Below are 21,330 nucleotides of genomic sequence, written 5' to 3' on the forward strand. Positions count from 1 at the left end.
GAGCAAGAGACCATCGAGGGACCTGTCCCTTCAGAATGCTGGGAGGGGAGAGGAAGGTATGTTTGGTGGTGGTATCACACTGGAGGTGGGAGAAATGGGGGAGGATGACCTGTTGAAAGTGGAGACTGGAAGAATGGACGGTGGAAGAGGATCCCTATCGGGGTTCTTGGAAGAATGGGAGGGATGACAGGAGAAGTGAGGGAAATGGAACAAACAGAGTCAAGGACTATGGTGGGAAGAATCAAAAGAAAGACTTGCATTTATATTGTGCCTTTCACGACCAGACGTCTCAAAGTGCTTTACAGCCAATGAAGTACTTTTTGAAGTGCAGTCACTGTTGTAATGCAGGAAAAGGAAGACATATTGGAAGCACTCGTATTGGGAGGTTGCAGTGTGAGAACAGATGCAGTGGAGACAGAAAAACTGGGAAAATAGAATAGAGTCCTTACGGAAGCAGGGTAGAAGGAAGTGTAGTCAAGGTAGCTGAGAGAGTTATTGGGCTTCTAGTGGATATTGGTCAACAGCCTATCCCCAGAAATGGAGACAGATAAGTCGAGGAAGGGAAGAGTTGGAGATGAACCATGGGAAGCTGAGGGAAGGGTGGAAATTGGAAGCAAAGCTCATGAAATTTTTCCGTTCGGGGTGAGAGCAGGAAATAGCAGCAATATAGACAATGTAATAAAAATGGTGAGGGAGGGGATGCGAGTAGGACTGAAACAAAGAATGTTCCACATATCTTTCATATATCATAGCCAGCCATAGCTAGGACCCATACGTAGTAACACCACCTTTTTTGGAGGAAGTGAGCGAAGTTAAAGGAGAATTTACCCAATGTAGGAACAGGTTCAGGCAAGTGGAGGAGTGTGGTGGTGGAAATGACTTGGCTGGGGATAAGATATTGGCATCTCCTGTGGTTTCAGGGAAGCCAGCTGAGGCTGCGGAAACTGAGGTCTTACAGGAATAATTTCCTGGATTATTCCCAGATTGTGTTGTGACAAGGTCCCAGGCTCATGGGGTTAAACAAAATGGAACAGATTCAATTGTTGTGGAGGACAATTCAGATATTTGGTTGGCTGAATCTTTTTTCAAGGATTTGGATGGGGATGTTGATGTTAAAGGCTCCAAGGCTAACAATAGTGAATTGAAATCTTCCTTTGTTTAGGCACAAAAGGTAGATCCTGAATTGACGAACTTGACTCAGACGGCATGTTCTGAGGCAGAGGCCGAAAAATTCCCCGAGTGTTATGATGTCAAAAATGACATTTTGATGAAGAAATGGAGAGCTCCCTAGAGGTCCGTTGATGATGACTGGACTGTCGTCCAAATTGTTGTCCCTCCTTGCTACCGCAGTGAGAATTGCCCATGAGATTCCAGTTGCAGGTCATTTGGATATTCAGAAGACTCAGGTTAGGATAAAGACATTTTTACTAGGCAAAGCTGCATAAGGATATTTTAGACTTTTGTAACACATGTCACAAATGTCAGATAGTTGGGAAGCCCAAACCTTCGATTAAGCCAACCCCATTAATACAGTTCCTGCATTTGATCAACCATTTAGTTGAGTACTTGTGGATTGTGTTGGGCCCTTGCCTAAGACGAAGTTGGGTCATAAGTATCTTCTAACCATCATGCATTTGTTCCCTCGATTTCCAGAGGCAGTGCCATTGAAGATCACAGCGAACATTGTGATTGAGGGTCAATCGAGTTTTTCACTAGGTATGGGTTGCCGAAAGGAATTCAGTCTGACCAGGGATCAAATTTCATGTCAGGTGCAGTTCAGGAGGTCATGTGTAATTTCAGAATGAAGCAGCTCAAGTCATCTGCTCATCACCTGCACTCCCAGTGTGCTTTGGAGAGATATCACCAGATCCTAAAGATTATTGTCTTGAATATCTCCTGGATTGGGATAAAGGGATATCATTCTTGTTATTCACAACCAGGGACATGCCAATGAGTTTAATGGTTTCAGCCCCTTCGAATTGTCTATGGGCATAGGTTTATGGGCTCCCTTAAAGTTAGAGAGATTTTTGGCACAGGAGGAAGAAACTACTCTCCTAAATTGTGTCAAAATTCAAAGAAAGACTCTCAAAAGCTTGTGCAGTGGCCAGAGAACATCTCAAGGCTTCTCAACAGGTGATGAAAGCACAAGCAGATAGAACAGCTAAGGTACACAGTTTTCAACCTGTGAATAAGGTCCTGTTGCCTTTCCCTGGAGAACCACTGAAAGCTAGGTTTTGGGGACCCTATTATATCAAAACTATGTAGTTAGTACCCCAGACACACAAATGAGTCAACGGGTATGTCATGTGAAAATACTGAAGAGGTACTACGACCGTGAGCATAGTCAGTATGTAGGTGTAGCACAGATGGTAGAGAATGTAGATGGTGATACTGGTGCACAGGATAAACCAGATGATGAGTCTGACAGAGTTCTCAGATTAAGCCTCCTGAGGTGAAGCTGGCAGATGCAGAGGTGTTGGAGGATCTGGATAAGATGCTACACCATCTACCTGAGCAACAGAGGAAAGAGATAACTGACCTATTGTGGGAATATAAGCCTGTATGTGCAGATAAGCTTGGTTGTAGCTCCCTGGATATTCATGAGGTTGATGTAGGAGAAGCTAAACCAATTTAAAAAACCCCTACAGACTCAAACCCAACAAATTGACCAAAGTCAGGCAGGAGGTTCAATACATGTTAAATAACGATATAATTGAACCCAGTCAACATAGTTCAAGTTCTCCTGTCATTTTGGTACCAATACCAGATGGTTCTCAAACATTCTGCAATGATTATCGAAAGTTTAATGCGGTGTTACAACCAGGTGAGAAAGAGGTCTAGGGTTCCCTTTCAGCCTTCACTTGGTCTTACCGTAACTAGGTTTAATTTTAAACATACCGTATTTTTTGCTCCCCCTTGGTGAATCCTTGTCCACCGCTTTCCAATTATAAGGCAAAGAAACCAGCACAAACAAGTTTTCTTTGGTTTAAAGAAAAGTTGAAATTTATTAAACTTAAACTCTAATTTGGTTGACGCCTATGGATACACGACGCACCCACGCTAGCATGCATACGCCATACACACATTCAAATAGAGACAGAAAAGAGGAGAAAAATAAAGTGGAAAGGTTTGTGGCAATATCTGAAGAGCTGTTATGGTTCTTCAAGCTCACTGCAGAGTCCTTGATGGCAGGTAGATCTTACTTTTCGTTGGGGCCCAGTATTCTTCTTAAACCTTGTTCGCTGTCGGAGACATTTCTCTCTTGGCGTTCATGTGTCTTCAGTGGATTTAGAGGCTTGTGAGAAAGAGATGGGAGCAGACAGGAGAGAGATCTTTTCACTCCAGGAGCAAACATACATTCTGCCCAAACTGTGCAAATTCAAAAACTCAGGTTGTCTAGCAGGTTAGATTAGAGATTAGAGATACAGCACTGAAACAGGCCCTTCGGCCCACCGAGTCTGTGCCGACCATCAACCACCCATTTATACTAATCCTACACTAATCCATATTCCTACCAAACATCCCCACCTGTCCCTATATTTCCCTACCACCTACCTATACTAGTGACAATTTATAATGGCCAATTTACCTATCAACCTGCAAGTCTTTTTGGCTTGTGGGAGGAAACCGGAGCATCCGGAGAAAACCCACGCAGACACAGGGAGAACTTGCAAACTCCACACAGGCAGTACCCAGAATCGAACCCGGGTCCCTGGAGCTGTGAGGCTGCAGTGCTAACCACTGCGCCGCCACTGCTAGTCATGTGACTAGCTGCTTTGACCATGTCCATTTGTGTATTTGGCCATCTTAGCAGTTAACCTGGAATGTGAGCTCTCCCACCTTCAACAGCTGATGATCAAAAGTCCATTATGAGTTGAATGTCAGGGAATGGCTGTTTTGTCCTTCCAAACACTGTCTGTTAATTTGCAAATGTATTTTCCAGCCATAGCTGATCTGTTTAACAAGTCCTTTCTTCACTCCAAAACAGTTTAAAATCATGAGACAATAATGTACCTTATTCTTGGCAGGTGGTTGGTTTAGCTTAACACCTCCACATCCAGTGGAATAAAATGTGATTTGAGAAAAGGCACATTTCATGAATAGGGTCTAGAGAAAAATATAAGATACAGAAAAAAAAAGATGTATTTCTCTCATTATTCACAAATTCAAAAACTTATTAAAATCGCCCCTTTTTTGGCATCCCAATAAACATGTGGCTCTTTTTTGGGGAAGGTTCTCTTCCATTTGCCCATTTCCATGGCTGCCTTGGGTCTTTGTTTCTGCTGAGGTAATTTTTTTTTCAGGAGAGTCAGTAATTGTCAGAGCTATCCTGAACACACTTTCAGTGCTTTGCTGAGTCATGCAAAGGCTTTTGACCTTAGAGGAATGGGTGGTTTTCTTTTTTCTGACTGTGGGGGAGGATTCTTTGCTAATCTCCCGTTTGTCCCAGAGGACATCCCCGTCTGCAGGTGTTTGTGCAGACTCTACGACACACCCCTGTGGCACTTCGACTAGGTGAGGCAGCAGGTTCCAGTAAATGCTGTTAGCAACTCTGGTGGGGTGCTTCTAGTGTCTGCAGTTACGTAGGAGGATATGGGGTCTAACTTTCCACATTTTTCGATTAGGTGACCGGACAGTAAGGGTTTTCATCCGGAATTCCTCCCGGACTTCCTCTAACCTGCCCTTTTGGTCACTTTTTCCCCTTCCCTTTCTAAACTTTTGCCAGCCTTATGCCTGCCTGTCCCCTTTTGTTCTCAGCGGGGGTCCCTGACAGTTCACCAGTCCTCTGCCGGTGGGTCCTCCTAACAACAGTACAGGACTTAGGGGTGCAGGTTTCACTGCAGGTTCAGGTTTCCCATCAGCCTGGCACATGTGGCAACTCCTGCAGTACTCCACCACATCTTTGCAGAGTTTTGGCCAGTCAAACTGCTGTCTCATGTGGGCTTTGGTCTTTCTTATACCGGCATGTACAGCCACTGTAGTCTCGTGGGCCCTTAATATTTCTCTCCGTTACCTCTGCAGCACCACTAACTGGTGAACTACTGCCCACTTCTTGCTCACAGATCTGTGAGGAGACCTCTATTTCCTCATCAGTACCTCATTCTTTAAATAGTAGCAATCAGGGATTCCCTCTGCTTCACTTTCAGACTGGGCAGCCTGTGCTAACTCTCGCAATAGTGGGTCGGCTCGCCAAGCTTCAGCTAGGGAAAACCCATTTGATTCGTTCACTGGGTCTACTAACTATCCAAAGAAAGTTTTGGACAGGCTGACCTCATGGTCATCTGCCTGCAGTGCCAATGCTGTCTCCTCTGGGGGAGCCAGTTTGATCATGGCCTGATCCACTACACATTCAGGGAAACTGCAGGGGTCCATCTCCCACCACTGCCCTGTCCCTCTGACCTCCTGCGGTCTTTCTTTCACTACTGGGGGGCTACCACCTTCACCCCCGCCAGATCATTACCTAGGAGCAGGTCAACCCCGACCACATGGCAAACTAGGGACAGTCCCTAGTCACCGGTCCCAAAACTAGGTCGCTCTCCAGGTCCACCCTGTGTACAGGTACAGGCATACACTGCCCTCCAATACCACTCAACACCATTTTGGTATTCACTGCACTCTCTGGGGGAAAGGTCAGGTCTTTTCCCAGTAAAAGGGATCTAGTGGCCCGTGTCCCTGAGAATCACTATGGGCATGCTTACCCCACTCGAAGGGTATGGGGTTTACTTTTCCTTCAGACAAAAAACCCTGACAACCTTCAGGAATCCGATTACATTTTCCTGCACTTGCAGCAGTTAAGCTTCCGTGGTCTCACTCTTACTGCAGTTAAAGCCACAGCTTGTTCTGCTGTGCTTTTTTTTAATTCAATCATGGGATGTGGATATCGGTGGCTAGGCCACCATTTATTGCCCATCCCTAATTGCCCTTGAGAACTGAAGAAACGGCGATATAGTTCCAAGTCAGGATGGTGTGTGACTTGGAGGGGAACTTGCAGGTGGTGGTGTTCCCGTGCATTTGCTGCCCTTGTCCTTCTAGTTGGTAGAGGTCGCGGGTTTGGAAGATGCTGTCTAAGCAGCCTTGGTGTGTTGCTGCAGCGCATCTTGTAGATGGTACACACTGTTGCCACTGTGTGTCGGTGGTGGAGGGAGTGAATGCTGGTGGATTAGGTGCCAATCAAGCGGGCTGCCTTTGTCCTAGGTGGTGTCGAGCTTCTTGAGTGTTGTTAGAGCTGCACCCATCCAGGCAAGTGGAGAGTATTCCATCACACTCCTGACTTCTGTCTTGTAGATGGTGGACAGGCTTTGGGGAGTCAGGAGATGAGTTACTCGCCGCAGGATTCCTAGCCTCTGACCTGCTCTTGTAGCCACAGTATGTATATGGCTACTCCAGTTCAGTTTCTGGTCAATGGTAGCCCCCAGGATGTGGGGGATTCAGCGATAGTAATGCCATTAAATGTCAAGGGGAGATGGTTAGATTCTCTCTTGTTGCAGATGGTCATAGCCTGGCACTTGTGTGGCGCGAATGTTATTTGCCACTGATCATCCCAAGCCCATATATTGTCCAGGTCTTGCTGCATTTCTACACAGACTGCTTCAGTACCTGAGGAGTCACGAATGGTGCTGAACATTGTGCAATCATCAGCGAACATCCCCGCTTCTGACCTTATGATTGAAGGAAAGTCATTGATGAAGCAGCTGAAGATGTTTGGGCCTAGGACACTACCCTGAGGAACTTCTGCAGTGATGTTCTGGAGCTCAGAAGATTGACCGCCAACAACCACAGCCATCTTCCTTTGTGCTAGATATGATTCCAACCAGCAGAGAGTTTTCCCCCCTGATTCCCAACGACTTCAGTTTTGCTAGGGCTCCTTGATGCCATACTCGGTCAAAGGCTGCCTTGATGTCAAGGGCAGTCACTCTTACCTCACCTTTTGAGTTCAGCTCTTTTGTCCATGTTTGAACCAAGGCTGTAATGAGGTCAGGAGCTGAGTGGCCCTGGCGGAACCCAAACTGAGCATCACTCAGCAGGTTATTGCTAAGCAACTGCTGCTTGATGGCACTGTTGATGACATCTTCCATCACTTTGCTGATCATTGAGAGTAGACTGATCGGGCGGTAATTGGCCAGGTTGGACTTGTCCTGCTTTTTTTTTTGTGTACAAGACATACCTGGGCAATTTTCCACATTGCCGGGTCGATACCAGTGTTGTAGCTGTACTGGAACAGCTTGGCTAGGGGCATGGCCAGTTCTGGAGCACAGGTCTTCAGTACTATTGCAGGAATTTTGTAAGGGCCCACAGCCTTTGTCGTATCCAGTGCCTTCAGTCATGTTTCCATCATGTTCACTTCTTCACTGAGCGGGTGTGCCCTGATTAACCCGACCTGTTTTCCCTTTAGTTTCCAACAGTTAGCTTTTAAATGCCCTGCTTTATTACAATGGAAGTAAACATCGGGTTTCACTCTTGCTCACAGCACCTTCCTTTTTGGCTGGAGGGGGACCCCTGTGTTTCCTGCTTTCCCTTCTCTCCCAGGACTGCTGAGGCTCCTATCACCTTCCCACCCTTTATCCTTATCGGAATTGTGGGGGTGACTGGGAAAGGTTCTCCCCGGGAAACTGACTTACAAATTAAAGCAAACTCATCAGCCAGGTCGGCTGCTTGCCGGGCTCTCTCAACCCACTGCTCCTCTACTTGGGTCTTTATTGAGAGTGGGAGAGAGAGTTTAAATTCCTCTAACAGAATTTGTTCTGAGATTTTTTTTTTATTTTTAGAGTTACAGCACTGAAACAGGCCCTTCGGCCCACCGAGTCTATGCCAACCAACAACCACCCATTTATCTAACCCTACATTAACCCCATATTCCCTACCACATCCCCACCATTCTCCTACCTACACTAGGGGCAATTTACAATGGCCAATTTACCTATCAACCTGCAAGTCTTTGGCTGTGGGAGGAAACCGGAGCACCCGGCAGAAACCCACATGGTCACAAGGAGAATTTGCAAACTCCGCACAGGCAGTACCCAGAATTGAACCTGGGTCACTGGAGCTGTGAGGCTGCGGTGCTAACCACTGCACCGCCCCATAGCTCATAGTTGAGCTGTACTTTAAGAGCCCTCAGCCACTGGTCAAAAGCCAGCTGCTTACTTCTTTCAAACTCCAGATAGGTTTGATTAGCTTGCTTTTTGAGGGTTCTAAACTTTTGGCGATAGGCTTTGGGTACTAATTCATATGCCCTGAGGATAGCATTTTTGGTCAGTTCATAATTTGATGAACTCTCATCTGACAACAGGGAATAAGCCTCATGGGCTTTTCCAGTTAGCTTGCTTTGCAGTAAAAGAGGCCAGGTCTTAGATGGCCATTTTCTCAAAGGACACAAAATACTCTTCCACATCCTTCTCATTGAACCTTAGAATTAGTTGAGCTAGTTTTAACAATTCTGTACCCAGCCCTGTATTATGCTCCTCCATATTGGCCATGCTTTCACTGCAGTTACTCTGTCTATTCAACAGGCTGGCCAAAGCTAAGCTCGTCATAAACCTGGCAAACAGCGAGTTTACCAAGGCCAAGGTCACTTATTAGAAAATATTATGGGTCAAGGCCAAGCAGTACCAGGACAGGCTAAGGTCCAGGTGATAATAGACTTTCCTGTACACAAGACAAAGAAAGAAGTGTTATAATTTCTGGGTATGCTTCGGTTCTATAGAAAGTTTGTCCCTAATTTCAGCACAGTAGTCACCCCATTGACAATTTTATTAAAGAAAAACGTTAAATTGAAGAAGTAAAAGGCCATTTTGATAAGGCAACCAGTTCATGCAGCCCCAGATTTTAGTAAGCCATTCAACGTGGCTATCAACGCCAGTGATGTCGGGGTAGGAGTGGTGCTTCTCCAAGATGCTGCTGCTTTTATGGATTGGCCCTTTAGCTACTTGTCTAGGAAGCTTAATAAGCATCAATCGAGAAAGAGGCTTTAAATCTTGTACTGGCTCTTCGACAGGTTAAGGTTTATGTAACCAACAGATGGGTGAAGTACTAGTTTATACAGACCACAATCGATTTGTGTTTCTAGAAAAGTTCAAAACAAAGAACCTCAGGCTATTTTGTCGGTGTTTAATGTTACAGTCATTTACACTAAAAACTGCATGCTGCAGGGAAAAACAATGTAATTGCAGATGCTCTGTCCAGGGTTTAGAGGAGTGTAAGAAAGGAAGGTTCTGAGTTCGGACAATGTTATGTTTGAATCTGCTCATCCTAATTGTCACATTTACTTGGTGATTGTTTCAGCCCTTCTGATTTGGTAAATACGATGTGTTGTGAAATATGAAAATGTTACCTGTACAGTATGTTACCATTTGTTAAAATGTTGATGTTAAGAACTTTGCTGTATTTCGGAACTGGTGTAAAGAAAACTTTACTACAGTAAAGCCTTTTCCTCTGAGGGGACCAGTGGTGCACGTGTGAGCTGTTGCCTGAACAGATGACCTGTTGAATGTTCTGTTAGGTGCACAGACCCTGGTTGCAAAGCTTCCTTTTTCTGAGACAGACCCAAACTGAAACTGAAGCAGAAACTGGGGAAACTGAAACTTGTTGGAACAAAAGGACGCAAAGCCATCCGAGCTCAGATTTCAGATCACATAGGAGCGGAGTGCCGGCAGGCTGAAGAAACTGAAGGCTGAATCCAGGAGCGTTTTCTGTTATTTAAAGTAACTGATTAACCAGACCTGGCCATACAATGTACAGGGTTGTCGCTGAAGGGCTCGAATAAAGGTAGTACTGGTGGATCCACACCATCAAGACTGTCGTGAGCAGACCTGAGATGGTTCTGGAGACGTACGACATTTTGGAAGAACATGTCCATAGAGATCGGGTTGAAGGGGAACTGCTGTCGGATGAGAATCGATGGCTGCATCTTGGATAAAAGAAGCTGGAGATCTACCTGAGTGGACTGCCCAGTAAATCAGTGAGATCTATCTTTGTTGTATCTGGTAACTAATGTGCAATCTGTAAAATATATATTGACCATTATCTGTAAGTTAATTCATGTTTAATTTATGCTGATTTTGGTTTGATAGAGTAAAAGTTATTATAAAAGTGAAATCTCACCCAGTTGCTTTTTTTTTTTAATTGGGGTGTTTCAGTAAATTCAGTTCTTTTGGTTTGTTGATCTCCAACGGGATCATAACAGTCTCTTTTACATATATCAGTAATTCCTCCCCTTCTTTGCCCTTTACAATTATTCTCCTAGTCAGTATTAAGATAATTGAAGTCCCCCATTATCACTACTCTGTAGTTCTTGCATCTTACTGAACATTGCCTTCAAATTTGCTCCTCTACCTCTTTCCCATTATTTGGTGGCCTATAGTATACAACCAACAGCATAATTGCTCCTCTATTGTTCCTTAATCCTAACCATGTAGATTCTGTCTTTGAAGCCTCAAGTACATCATCCCCTTTTAGTGCTGTAACATTATTTTTGTTCAATATTGACACACCCCTCCTTTTTTATCCTTCCCTATATAAGGAATATAAGTTCCCCATCTTCCCTGTTTGAGCCAGGTCTCCATCATTGCCACTATATCATAACTCCATGTGGTAATTAATGCTTGCAGCTCATCATTATTTACTATGCACATGCAACCTAAACCGAGTCTGCTTTTCATTCCCGCCACCCCAAACCCTGTCGTCATTTCTCTATTTTAAAACTTCTCTTTATTTTACTGTTGTTTGTCTCTCCCAGTCCTCTCTTATACTTCATCCCAGAGCCCCCGCGCCCCCCCACACCCGCCACCCCCCCCCGGCAAAATTAATTTAAACCCTTTTTTCTCCATAGCACTAGTTAACCTCCTTCAAGTACATTGGTCCCAACCCTGTTAAGTTGCAACCCTTCCATCCTGTACAAGTCCCTCCTGCCAGAGAGCTGGTTCCAATACCTCAGGAAACTGAAGCCCTTCTTCCTGGACCATTTCTCCAGCCATGCATTAATCTGCTTTTTCAGACTGTTCCTATACTCACTAGCAGGTGGCAATGGAGGTAATCTTGAGTTTACCACCATTAAGCTTCTACTCTTTAATTTCTTCCCTAGCTCCTGAAACTCTTGACTCTTCCTCCTATCTCCCTGGTTCCAACATGGATCACAACTCCTGTCCATTCTTCTACCCCTGCAATATGTTTGGTACCCGTTCTGTGATATCCTTTAATCTGGCACCAGGGAGGCAACACACCACATAGGGCTCACATTGGTGGCCTATCCCCTGACTATTAAATTTATATCAAACTTATAAGAGCTAGAATATAAACATTTTGCTTCACCAGCAGAAAAGATCAATGAGCAGTCTTTCCATGTTCTCTAATGATCTGTAAATACTGCAAACTGACAGCGAAAGTCCTGTAAATGCCAGGTTTTTAATGGCTTGTGACTGCACTGTGCTTCAGGTGATCTGTATTGCCATCTGTTTACTGACAGCATTTATTTATATATCTAACCAGCGGCTTCTCTAGCTGTGACTGAAGTTTTACCATGTAAGCATATTTAATGCAGTATCCATATCAGAATTACCAGAGAAGTACAAAAAACCTTCTCAATAAATAACATGTGTAAAACAAGTGGATGAACACTGTTGCATTATACAAATAATGTGACTCTGGCTAACAGTTAGTCCATGCTTATTACAATCTATTGTGAATACAGACAGCATTTGTCCTGATTTCAGTTCTTATTTCCCTGAAATCCCTCTGCTAGAGACATAGAAAGTGAAGCCAAATATTGCTGGCTACACTTAATGCTCAGCAAAGTCATCTGCAATTGAATATAAAGATCAAATCTCAAATAGTTACCAGAAGGGAGAAGGGAATTTTGATGCAAGGACTCCTGACTGCACTTCTGTACCATAAAATGTAGCAACCCGATCTGAATCCTTTGTAAGAGATCACTATTTGGTACACACCACCGGTTGAGCAACAACTTGAACTTGTTTATTTTAGTAAAACAGAACACAAATGTTGGATAGAAGTTTCAATTACATTTCTGATAAGTCTATTGTTATTGTATATAGATTGTAGATATGCTTGAAAAGGGGTCTGGCAATCAATTTAAATGTCTGTTAATATTCTGTGCCACTTCACGTTGCAGAGAATACATACCAAGGTCTGATATGCAAAAGGTCATTTCAATGACATTATCATTGAGAAGCATTTCCTGACACCAATCAGATCTGGCATTGTTCAATTCAAATTGGTCTTTAGTCAGGTAGAAACAGACAGGCTGAGGGGTTTTAAACTCCACTGTAACTATCAACTACATATATCTGGGCAGAAGTCAACTTTGATAATGGAATAAAGAGCGATATATCCAAGTTTACTGATGGCAAGAAGTTAGGTGGCACAGGAAGTAACATGGGAGCAGAAAGTTAGAAAGGGATATGATAGATTAAGCAAGTGAGCAAAACTGTGGCAGATGGCGTACCACATGGGGAAGTGCAGGGTCATCCACTTTGAGCCGAAGAATGATAGATCAGAGTAAAATGCCAACTCCACATTGAATGGAATCCAACATGTTTAGTATGCTAAAAAGACATTAATTTTGTGAAAGATCCATTCATTCAATCATTAGTACTTATAATATAGTATCCAAAGTAAACATGCAGCCCACTCTCCCTTCCCTCAGCATTCCACATGTTCACCACTGTCTGCATAGAGTAGTTAAATCTGAACTGCCAGTGCACTTTCTGTCTTCTAGGTTTGAGCGTGTGTCCCTTGCTTCCATTCATATCAAAATATCCCAGGGTCTCCAACCTGAGATATCTTAAGCTAGGTATCAGTTTATTGGTACTTGAAAACAGTAATTTTGATTTTATTTTCCATTTCATTCAGGATACTTTGGTAAGACAAAGAAATCCATCAGAAAATAAATATTTCATAATTTGTAAAGTTACAACAATTTTTAGTCACCGTAGTGAGTCCAGCTGCCCCCAAGATCAAAAATCCTGAACTCGAGCTCAAGCTGGAGGCACTTCCTACACACATGTCCCCCAAGACACGTGCATTACTAAGGTCACCAGCGTCACATTGAAGAAAGTGAGAGCCCCTCTCCCTGGCCTGCAGCTCCATTACCAGCCTTCTTCTTTTAAGCGAAGCCTTCCTGCGATTGTTCCAGCAACTGCTTGGCCTTATGCACTCACACCCACCACCCACCCCTTTAAGAACTGCAGGCTAGCTGTACATTGTGTGAGCTACACACACTCCTGGGCCCCATGCTGATTGCGTAGCCCGCCAGCAGCGCGCAGAACTCTGGGTTGCTGCTTCAATCAGCCTGATGAACAGGCAGCACAAAGTTTGCGTGCTGCCTGCCTCAATGTGGCCAGTTGAGGGGTAAGCACACATCACGATCCCAGTGCCTGAAAAGGGACCGTATCGATTTTTTCTCCTTAAATCTCTAGTGATTCAGGTTCATTCATAAGGAGATACTCTACAGTCAATATTTTAGTAATTTACTGTTATCCACCAAGTGATCAATAAGTTGTGATGCACCGCAAATTTAAATTCACATTTAGATGATTCAGCCCAGTGTGTAGGTACCCTATGCACCCAACAAAGAGCAACATAGGCATGAGAGCATAAGCTGTCAATCTGCTCTGGTTTTTCCAACTTACAACTCACCTGTAGTCAAGATCCTCTGTATGTCTGCTTGGTTCAAAGATTTTATTTGTATCTATATGTATATCTCCATAATTATATCCCAGTATGTTATTTCATTAGTATTACTAAAAATACAAACATTGCCATCTTTTAAGCATGTGCAAATATAAATTTGGAGAAGTAGCAAAAAGATTACTACTAACAATTTATTCAAAACTGCCCAAATTCTTGAGTTACCAAGGTAAGCTGGTGCACAATAATTATAAGAGGCACAATGACGACAATTTTGGACTCTGTTTCAAGAATTTCAGAAACTTTTGAATTTGTACCATGTAACTTTAAAGGAGGTGCAGGAACACAGAAACCTGGGGTGTATGTATACAGATCTTTGAAGGTGGCAGGACAGTCGGAAGGCTGTTAGATAAAAAAAAAATTGGGATCCTTGTCTTTAAAAACAGAATACAAAAGCAAGTTATATTGAATCATTCTAAAATGCTGGTTAGGCTCCAGCTGGAGTATTGTATCCAGGCAGCAAACTTTAGAGAGGGTGCAGAAGAGATTCACTAGAATGGTATCGGGAGAGATTTATTACAAGTGTTCAAAATCATGGAAGGGTTTTGTTGGGGTAAAGAATGAGGAACTGTTTCCAGTTGGTGAAGGGTCCGTAACCAGAGGACACAGATTTAAAGTAACTGCCAAAAAAGCCAGAGGCGAGATGAGAACAGGTTTTTTTTGCTTTTCATAGCAAGTTGTGAGTTGAAATGCACTGCTTGAAAGGGTGCCGGAAGCAGATTTAATAACATTCAAAAGAGAATTGGATAAATATTTGAAAGATAAAAAAATTATAAAGATATGGGGAAAGGACAGGTGAGAGAGATTATTTGGATAGCTCCACCAAAGAGCTGGCATCGATCTTTAAAGCAACTCAGGAGAATGCAGACAATAAAACAAGCTTAAATAAATCTACAGTGACTTGCAGAGTTTGGACACAGTAATCTTACCTGCCATCATCTTCTGAGCCTCATAAGGTTCCATATAACCATTATTTTCCACTTCTCGCTTTTTGATAACTATATTCTTCAACTCATTTTTGGCATCAAATGGATCAGAGTAGTCATCCCTAATAGCAACCTGAAACAGTCAAAAAGTGATTCAAATTACTACCATACCTGTAAATGATATGGCAGCTTTGACAAGGACAGAATTCCTTAATCACAAAAACAAGGTATATTTATTTAGTGCCGAGAGTACAGTGAAATGTCCCACAATGCTGCACAAGAGTACAATCAGACAAAAATTGATGCAAAGCCAAAATGAGATTACAACAGTTCACACAAGACACAAGAATATAAGAAATAGGAGCAGAGGTAGACCATATGGCCACCGATCCTGCTCTGCCATTCAATACGATTATTGACAACCCCCCCATCCCAGGGACCAATTTAGTAAATCTTCGCTGCACTGCCTCCAGTGCAAGTATATCCTTTCTCAAATGTGGAGACCAAAACTGCACACAGTATTCCAGGTGCGATCTCACCAAAGCCCTGTACAGTTTTAGTAAGACATCTTTATTCCTGTACTCCAATCCCCTTGCAATGAAGGCCAACATGCCATTTACCTTCCTAATAGCCTGCTGCACCTGCATGTTAACTTTGTGCGTTCCTTGTTTGAGTACTCCAAGTCTCTCTGAACAGCAACACTTACCAGTTTCACACCTTTTAAAAATATTCTGCTTTTCTATTTTTACGACCAAAGTGAACAACTTCATACTTCCCTACATTATCCTCCATTTGCCATCTTGTTGTCCACTCACTTAACCTGTCTATATCTCTTTGCAGCCTCTCTGCATCCTCCCCACAGCTTACCTTTCCACTGAGCTTTGTATCATCAGCAAACTTAGATACATTACTCTCCATCTCTGCAGCCAAGTCATTAATATTGAGTGCAAATAGCTCAGGCTGCAGCACCGATCCTTGCAGCACCCCATTATTCACTGCCTGCCGACTTGAAAATGCCCCATTTATGCCCACTCTCTGCTTCCTGTCTGTTAAACTAATATATTACCCCCAACATCATGAGCCCTTATCTTGTCTATTAATTTATGTGGCACGTTATCGAAAGCCTTTTGGAAATCCAGCTATATTACAGTTACTGGTTCCGCTTTATCTAGTTATCCTCAAAAAACTCTAATAAATTTGTCAAATAGGATTTCCCTTTAGTAAAACCATGCTGACTTGTTCTAATCATACTATGCTTTTCCAAGTGTAATGTTAAGACTTCTTTAAAATTAGTTTCCAGCATCTTCCCAATGACTGATGTTAGGCTAACTGGCCTGTCGTTCCCCGTTTTCTCGCTCCTTCCTTTCTTGAAAAGTGGTGTAACATTTTCAACTTCCAATATGATGGGACCATTCCTGAATCTAAGAAATTCTGGAAAAACAAAGCCAGCGCATCCACTATCTCTGCAGCTATTTCTTTTAGAACCCTCGGATGTAGGTCATCTGGTCCCGAAGACTTGTCAGATTTTAGTCCCTCAAGATTCTCCAATACTTTTCTCGGCTGATATCAATTTCCTTAATTTCTTCACTCTTTTTAGCCCCTAGGTTACTGCCTATTTCTGGTATGGAACTTGTGTCTTTCACTGTGAAGACAGACACAAAATATATTTGTTCAATGCTTCTGCCATTTTCTCATTCCCCATAATGATTTCTCCTGTCTCTGCCTCGAAGGGATCAACGTCTACTTTAGCTACTCTCTTCCTTTTTATGAAAGTTCTTACAGTCTGTTTATATATTGTTGGCTAGTTTACTCTCATATTCTATTTTTTCCCTTTTTATCAACTTTTTTGTGGCCCTTTGCTGGTTTCTAAAACACTCCTCAGATTTGCTACTAGTTTTTACAACATTGTAAGCCTCCAAAAGCTTAGTCAAATAGGTAGGTTTTATGTTATTTATTTAGAGATACAGCACTGAAACAGGCCCTTCGGCCCACCAAGTCTGTGCCGACCATCAACCACCCATTTATACTAATCCTACATTCCTACCACATCCCCACCTGTCCCTCTATTCCCCTACCACCTACCTATACTAGGGGCAATTTATAATGGCCAATTTACCTATCAACCTGCAAGTCTTTTGGTGGTGGGAGGAAACTGGAGCACCCGGCGAAAACCCACGCAGACACAGGGAGAACTTGCAAACTCCACACAGGCAGTACCCAGAATTGAACCCGGGTCGCTGGAGCTGTGAGGCTGCGGTGCTAACCACTGCGCCACTGTGCCGCCCATATTTAAGCAATGTCTTAAAGGGAAAGCAGTGAAGAGGCCTTTTTTGGGTTTAGGGAGTGTTACGCCCACGACAGGAGGAGTGCAGTGTTTACTCTAGTTCCACTTCTCCACTGTCACAACATTTTTTTTTCCCACTTACCGATACAGCCAATCATAGACTCTACTGTTATCCCAGAATAAAACACACTAACCAGGTTTCTTTAATAAACAACAAAATTATCAGTTTATTATAAAACAAGTCTTAACCAGTAATGAAGTAAAGCATACACACACAGATTTAAATTTTAAAGTTCCCTTTTTACCTTAGCCCCTCACACGCACACTCCAGTTAACCGGAAAAATACAGGGATTTTTGTTTTTAGAACTCTACTACAGACAAAAAAAAACGTGCTCATTCTTGAAGAAACAGATGAGATATGTTGTGTTCCAAAACTGACATCCAGTCTGGCCTCCGAGTACACGTAGACAGGTCCCTGGGATCTTTTAGAATTGTTCTTTTCAGGCAGCATTGAGAATTAATTTAGCAGGCTTTTCTTCAAAGACAGGAGACAAGATGGGTTAACACAGTGGGCTTCTCAGGGTCTTTTAGAGAGGTGCTGGAAAGCTGAGCTGGGTTGTGGTCTTCTCTCCTATCCTTGGAAGTTCCCTTTTTCTACTCCAACTCAAAACAACTCAAAACAATTCAAAAGCAAAACTAACAATAGGAGGTCAATGTTGTGACCTCCATCAATCTTGACTTATCATTTCTTTGTAAACAACTTCTCCAGGTGTCCAAAGTTCTTTGTTGTTTATTGAGCTAGAAGTCAGGTGGTTTCCCGGAAAGGCTTGTCTTCCTCACAAGACCTCTCAGTGCCCCTTTTAAAAACATTTTCAGGGACTGTTTTTTCAAAGTCAAGCAGCTGTTACATGACTCCTTTTGAAAACCCCAAAGTTTAACATTTTTCAACTTTTCAAAAATGAATCCTCAAAAAATATATTTAACAAAACATAGAGGCACTTTCATAACACCTCCATCCTTGAAGGCATGAAATGCCATTTTTAAATGTGTTTCATTACAAAGTGTGGAAAAAATAGAAGATGAAAATGTTAAAAACACAATTTCACACTCATGCACTCTTTTCTTATAGCTAATACAGTTCTGCTTTTTACCATCTTTACACTTAGATAACTCAAAGCAAAGTTAACTTCTAGATAAAGCATCTGCAATCACAATATTTTGTCCCGCAATGTGGGTTATGTTTAAGTCATAAGGCTGTAAAAGTAAACTCCATCGGAATAGTCTGGCATTCTGGTTTTTGAATTTTTCCACAAAGACTAGGGAGTTATGATCAGTATATACCAGTGTCTCTCTGTAGTCGTGGCGATATAGATTTCAAAATGCTTCAGAGCCAATAATAGATCAAGGGTTTCTTTTTCCACTGGTGAATATCTTTTTTGGTGTCGATTTAGTTTTTTGAAAAAGTATCCCACTGGCCCTTCTATCCCTGATTCATTGTCTTGGAACAGGACGACACCGAACCCAGGTCACTAGCATCAATTTCAACCTTGAAGAGCTTGGTGAAATTTGGAGCAACCAAGACGGTTTATTTAGTCAAAATGGCTTTAGACTTCTCAAAAGATGCTCGGCACACTCCTGACCACACTACCTTGCTTTTCATTTCTGTAGCAAATCTGTTAGTGGAGCAGCTATTTAGCAGCTACTAAAATAAAAGCAAAATACTGCGGATGCTGGAAATCTGAAACAAAAACAAGAAATGCTGGAGTCACTCAGCAGGTCTGGCAGCATCTGTGGAAAGAGAAGCAGAGTTAACGTTTCGGGTCAGTGACCCTTCCGAAGAAGGGTCACTGACCCGAAACGTTAACTCTGCTTCTCTTTCCACAGATGCTGCCAGACCTGCTGAGTGACTCCAGCATTTCTTGTTTTTGTAGCAGCTACCAAAGTTTGGTACAAACCACACATCCCCAAAAACCTCAGAAACATAGAAAAATAGGAGCCTGAGTAGGCCATTCGGCCCTTCCAGCCTGCTTTGCCATTCAATACGATCAGGGCTGATCATCTAAACTCAGTAACCTGTTCCCGCTTTCTCCCCGTATCCCTTTAGCCCTAAGAACTATATCTAACACTTTCTTGAATATATTTAATGATTTGGCCTCAACTGCTTTCTGTGGTAGAGAATTCCATAGGTTCACCACTCTCTGGGTGAAGAAATCTCTCCTCATCTCAGTCCTAAATGGCTTACCCCTTATCCTTAGACTGTGACCTCCTGGTCCTGGAGTCCCCCACCATCGGGAGAATCATTCCTGCATCTAGTCTGTCCAGTCTTGTTAGAATTTTGTAGGTTTCTATGAGATCCCCTCTCATTCTTCTGAACTTAAGCGAATACAAGCCTAATCGACCCAATTGCTCTTCATAGTCCTGCCATCCCAGGAATCAGTTTGGTGAAACTTCACTGCACTCCCTCCACAGCAAGAACATCCTTCCTCAGATAAGGAAACCAAAACTGCACACAATACTCAAGGTGTGATGATTTCTTGCCTAGTCTTAGGGGTAGGGAACACCACCAATGCTTGTACTTGCGTGGGCCTTGACAACACTCATCCTTGCCCTAGTATATGCCTGAGGTAGGTCATTCTCACTTTTGCAAATTCCCTTTTGGTAAGGTTTATTGAGAAATCAGGCGATTGCAATTTTCTAAAAGAGCCCCTCAAAAGGACTCCTTCCAAGTGTCACTGGAGACCATCACATCAAGGTAAACCACACAGTTAGGAACACTGGCTACCACTTGGTTCACTAATCTCTGAAAAGTGGCTGAGGCATACCCTAGCTTGAATGTCTTCACTCAGCACTGGAAAAGACTGGTCTGACCGCTATTTCTTTAGCTCGGGCTGTTAAAGGAACTTGCCGATATCCCTTTAAAAAATCCATCTTTGTAAAAAACATGGCACTGCCCACTCTGTCAATACAGTCTTCCAAGCGAAGAACTGGGTACGACTCTGTCTTTGTTATTGCATTAACTTTTCTGTAGTCTATACAGAGGTGGTCACCTCCAGACGCATACCCATTGTCTCTCGAGACAAGGAGGCCAAAGAAGAAGTCTATACAGAGTCTAGTTGAACCATCAGATTTGGGCACTAATACCAGTGGTAAACTCCAGCTGCTTTGACTGGGTCCAATTAGGTGGTTTTCCAGCATGTATTGGATTTCTGCTTTTACCTGGGCCTGTTTCTCTGGACTTAAGCGATAAGGATGCTGTTTTATAGGAAAGGATTCCCCCATCTCTACATCATGTGTGACTAAGGTTGTACATCCTGGCTTACCCCTACAGACTCTTTTAAATGGCATGAAGTCTTGTTAGGACTTCTCATTGCTCAGCATCTAAATATGAAAGCATTATGTCCAATCTCCCTGACAATTCAGTATTAGCTAACCAGATAGTAGGAGGTTCAAACTGAGAATTGTCTAGGTCTCCTGCTGCTGCATCCTCACTATCCCTTTCATCCTTCACTGTCCCTACTACCTGACATAGCTGTGCTTGCTTATCGACCTGACGATAATTTTTTTTTAACATACTGATATGACACAGCCAATTCTTTTTTCCAGCGATTTTGGATGTCAATCAAATAATTTACCAATTCTCTTGACCACTTCATATGGACCACGCACCGTGCTTTCAACGTTTTTCCGTGTAAAGGCAGTAATACTAACACCTCATCCCCTGGTTGAAATGTTCAGGTCTTGGCACGCTTGTCTGCCCATTTCTTCATGGTCGTTTGGGAAGCTTTAAGGTGTTCCTGAGCCACTCTGCAAACTCTTGTGAGCCATTCCCAGAACACGGATACATAATCTAGTACAGAAGATTCATCCCTCTGCTCTAAAAATCTTTATTTAATCAGTTTTAGAGGATCTCTTATCTCATGTCCATAAGCAAATTCAAAAGGACTAAAACCAGGAGACTCATTAGGTGAAGGCAAACAAAAGAAATTCTAGCCCTTCATCCCAATCATGGGGATATTCATGACAGTATGCCCAGATCATCATTTTCAGGGTCTGATGGTACCTTTCTAAAGCTCCTAGTGCCTGTGGGTGGTATGCTGAAGACTTAAAATGTTTTATACCCAAATTACCCATAACTTCCCGAAAAAGTTTAGACATAAAATTGGAACCTTAATCTGACCGAAGCTCAATCGGTAATCCATATTTAGTGAAGTACTGGGTTAACTTCTCGACCACAATCCTTGCAGAAATTGTTCTCAAAGAAATGGCCTCTGGGAACTGAGTAGCCATATCCATGATAGTGAGTATATATTGGTGCCCCGCTTTTGTTTTCGGTAAAGGTGCTACACCTTGGGCGGCACAGTGGCGCAGTGGTTAGCACCGCAGCCTCACAGCTCCAGGGACCCGGGTTCGATTCCGGG

The 21,330-nt window shown here is 42.9% G+C and overlaps 1 protein-coding gene across 1 annotated transcript in view; it reads right to left on the minus strand.

Moving 5' to 3' along the window:
- LOC137364732 (SH2 domain-containing adapter protein B-like) overlaps positions 1 to 20,107 on the minus strand; it is a 175,238-nt gene extending 155,131 nt beyond the window's left edge. The window contains exons 1-2 of the mRNA XM_068027764.1: positions 19,781 to 20,107; positions 14,631 to 14,760 (exon numbers count right to left, since the gene is read on the minus strand). Of these exons, the coding sequence (XP_067883865.1) occupies positions 14,631 to 14,760; positions 19,781 to 20,107 (457 nt within the window). The remainder of the gene's footprint in view (positions 1 to 14,630; positions 14,761 to 19,780) is intronic.
- Between the last annotated feature and the right edge of the window lie 1,223 nt (positions 20,108 to 21,330).

The sequence above is a fragment of the Heterodontus francisci genome, unplaced genomic scaffold (genome assembly GCF_036365525.1).
Source record: "Heterodontus francisci isolate sHetFra1 unplaced genomic scaffold, sHetFra1.hap1 HAP1_SCAFFOLD_933, whole genome shotgun sequence".
Taxonomy (NCBI): Eukaryota; Metazoa; Chordata; class Chondrichthyes; order Heterodontiformes; family Heterodontidae; genus Heterodontus; species Heterodontus francisci.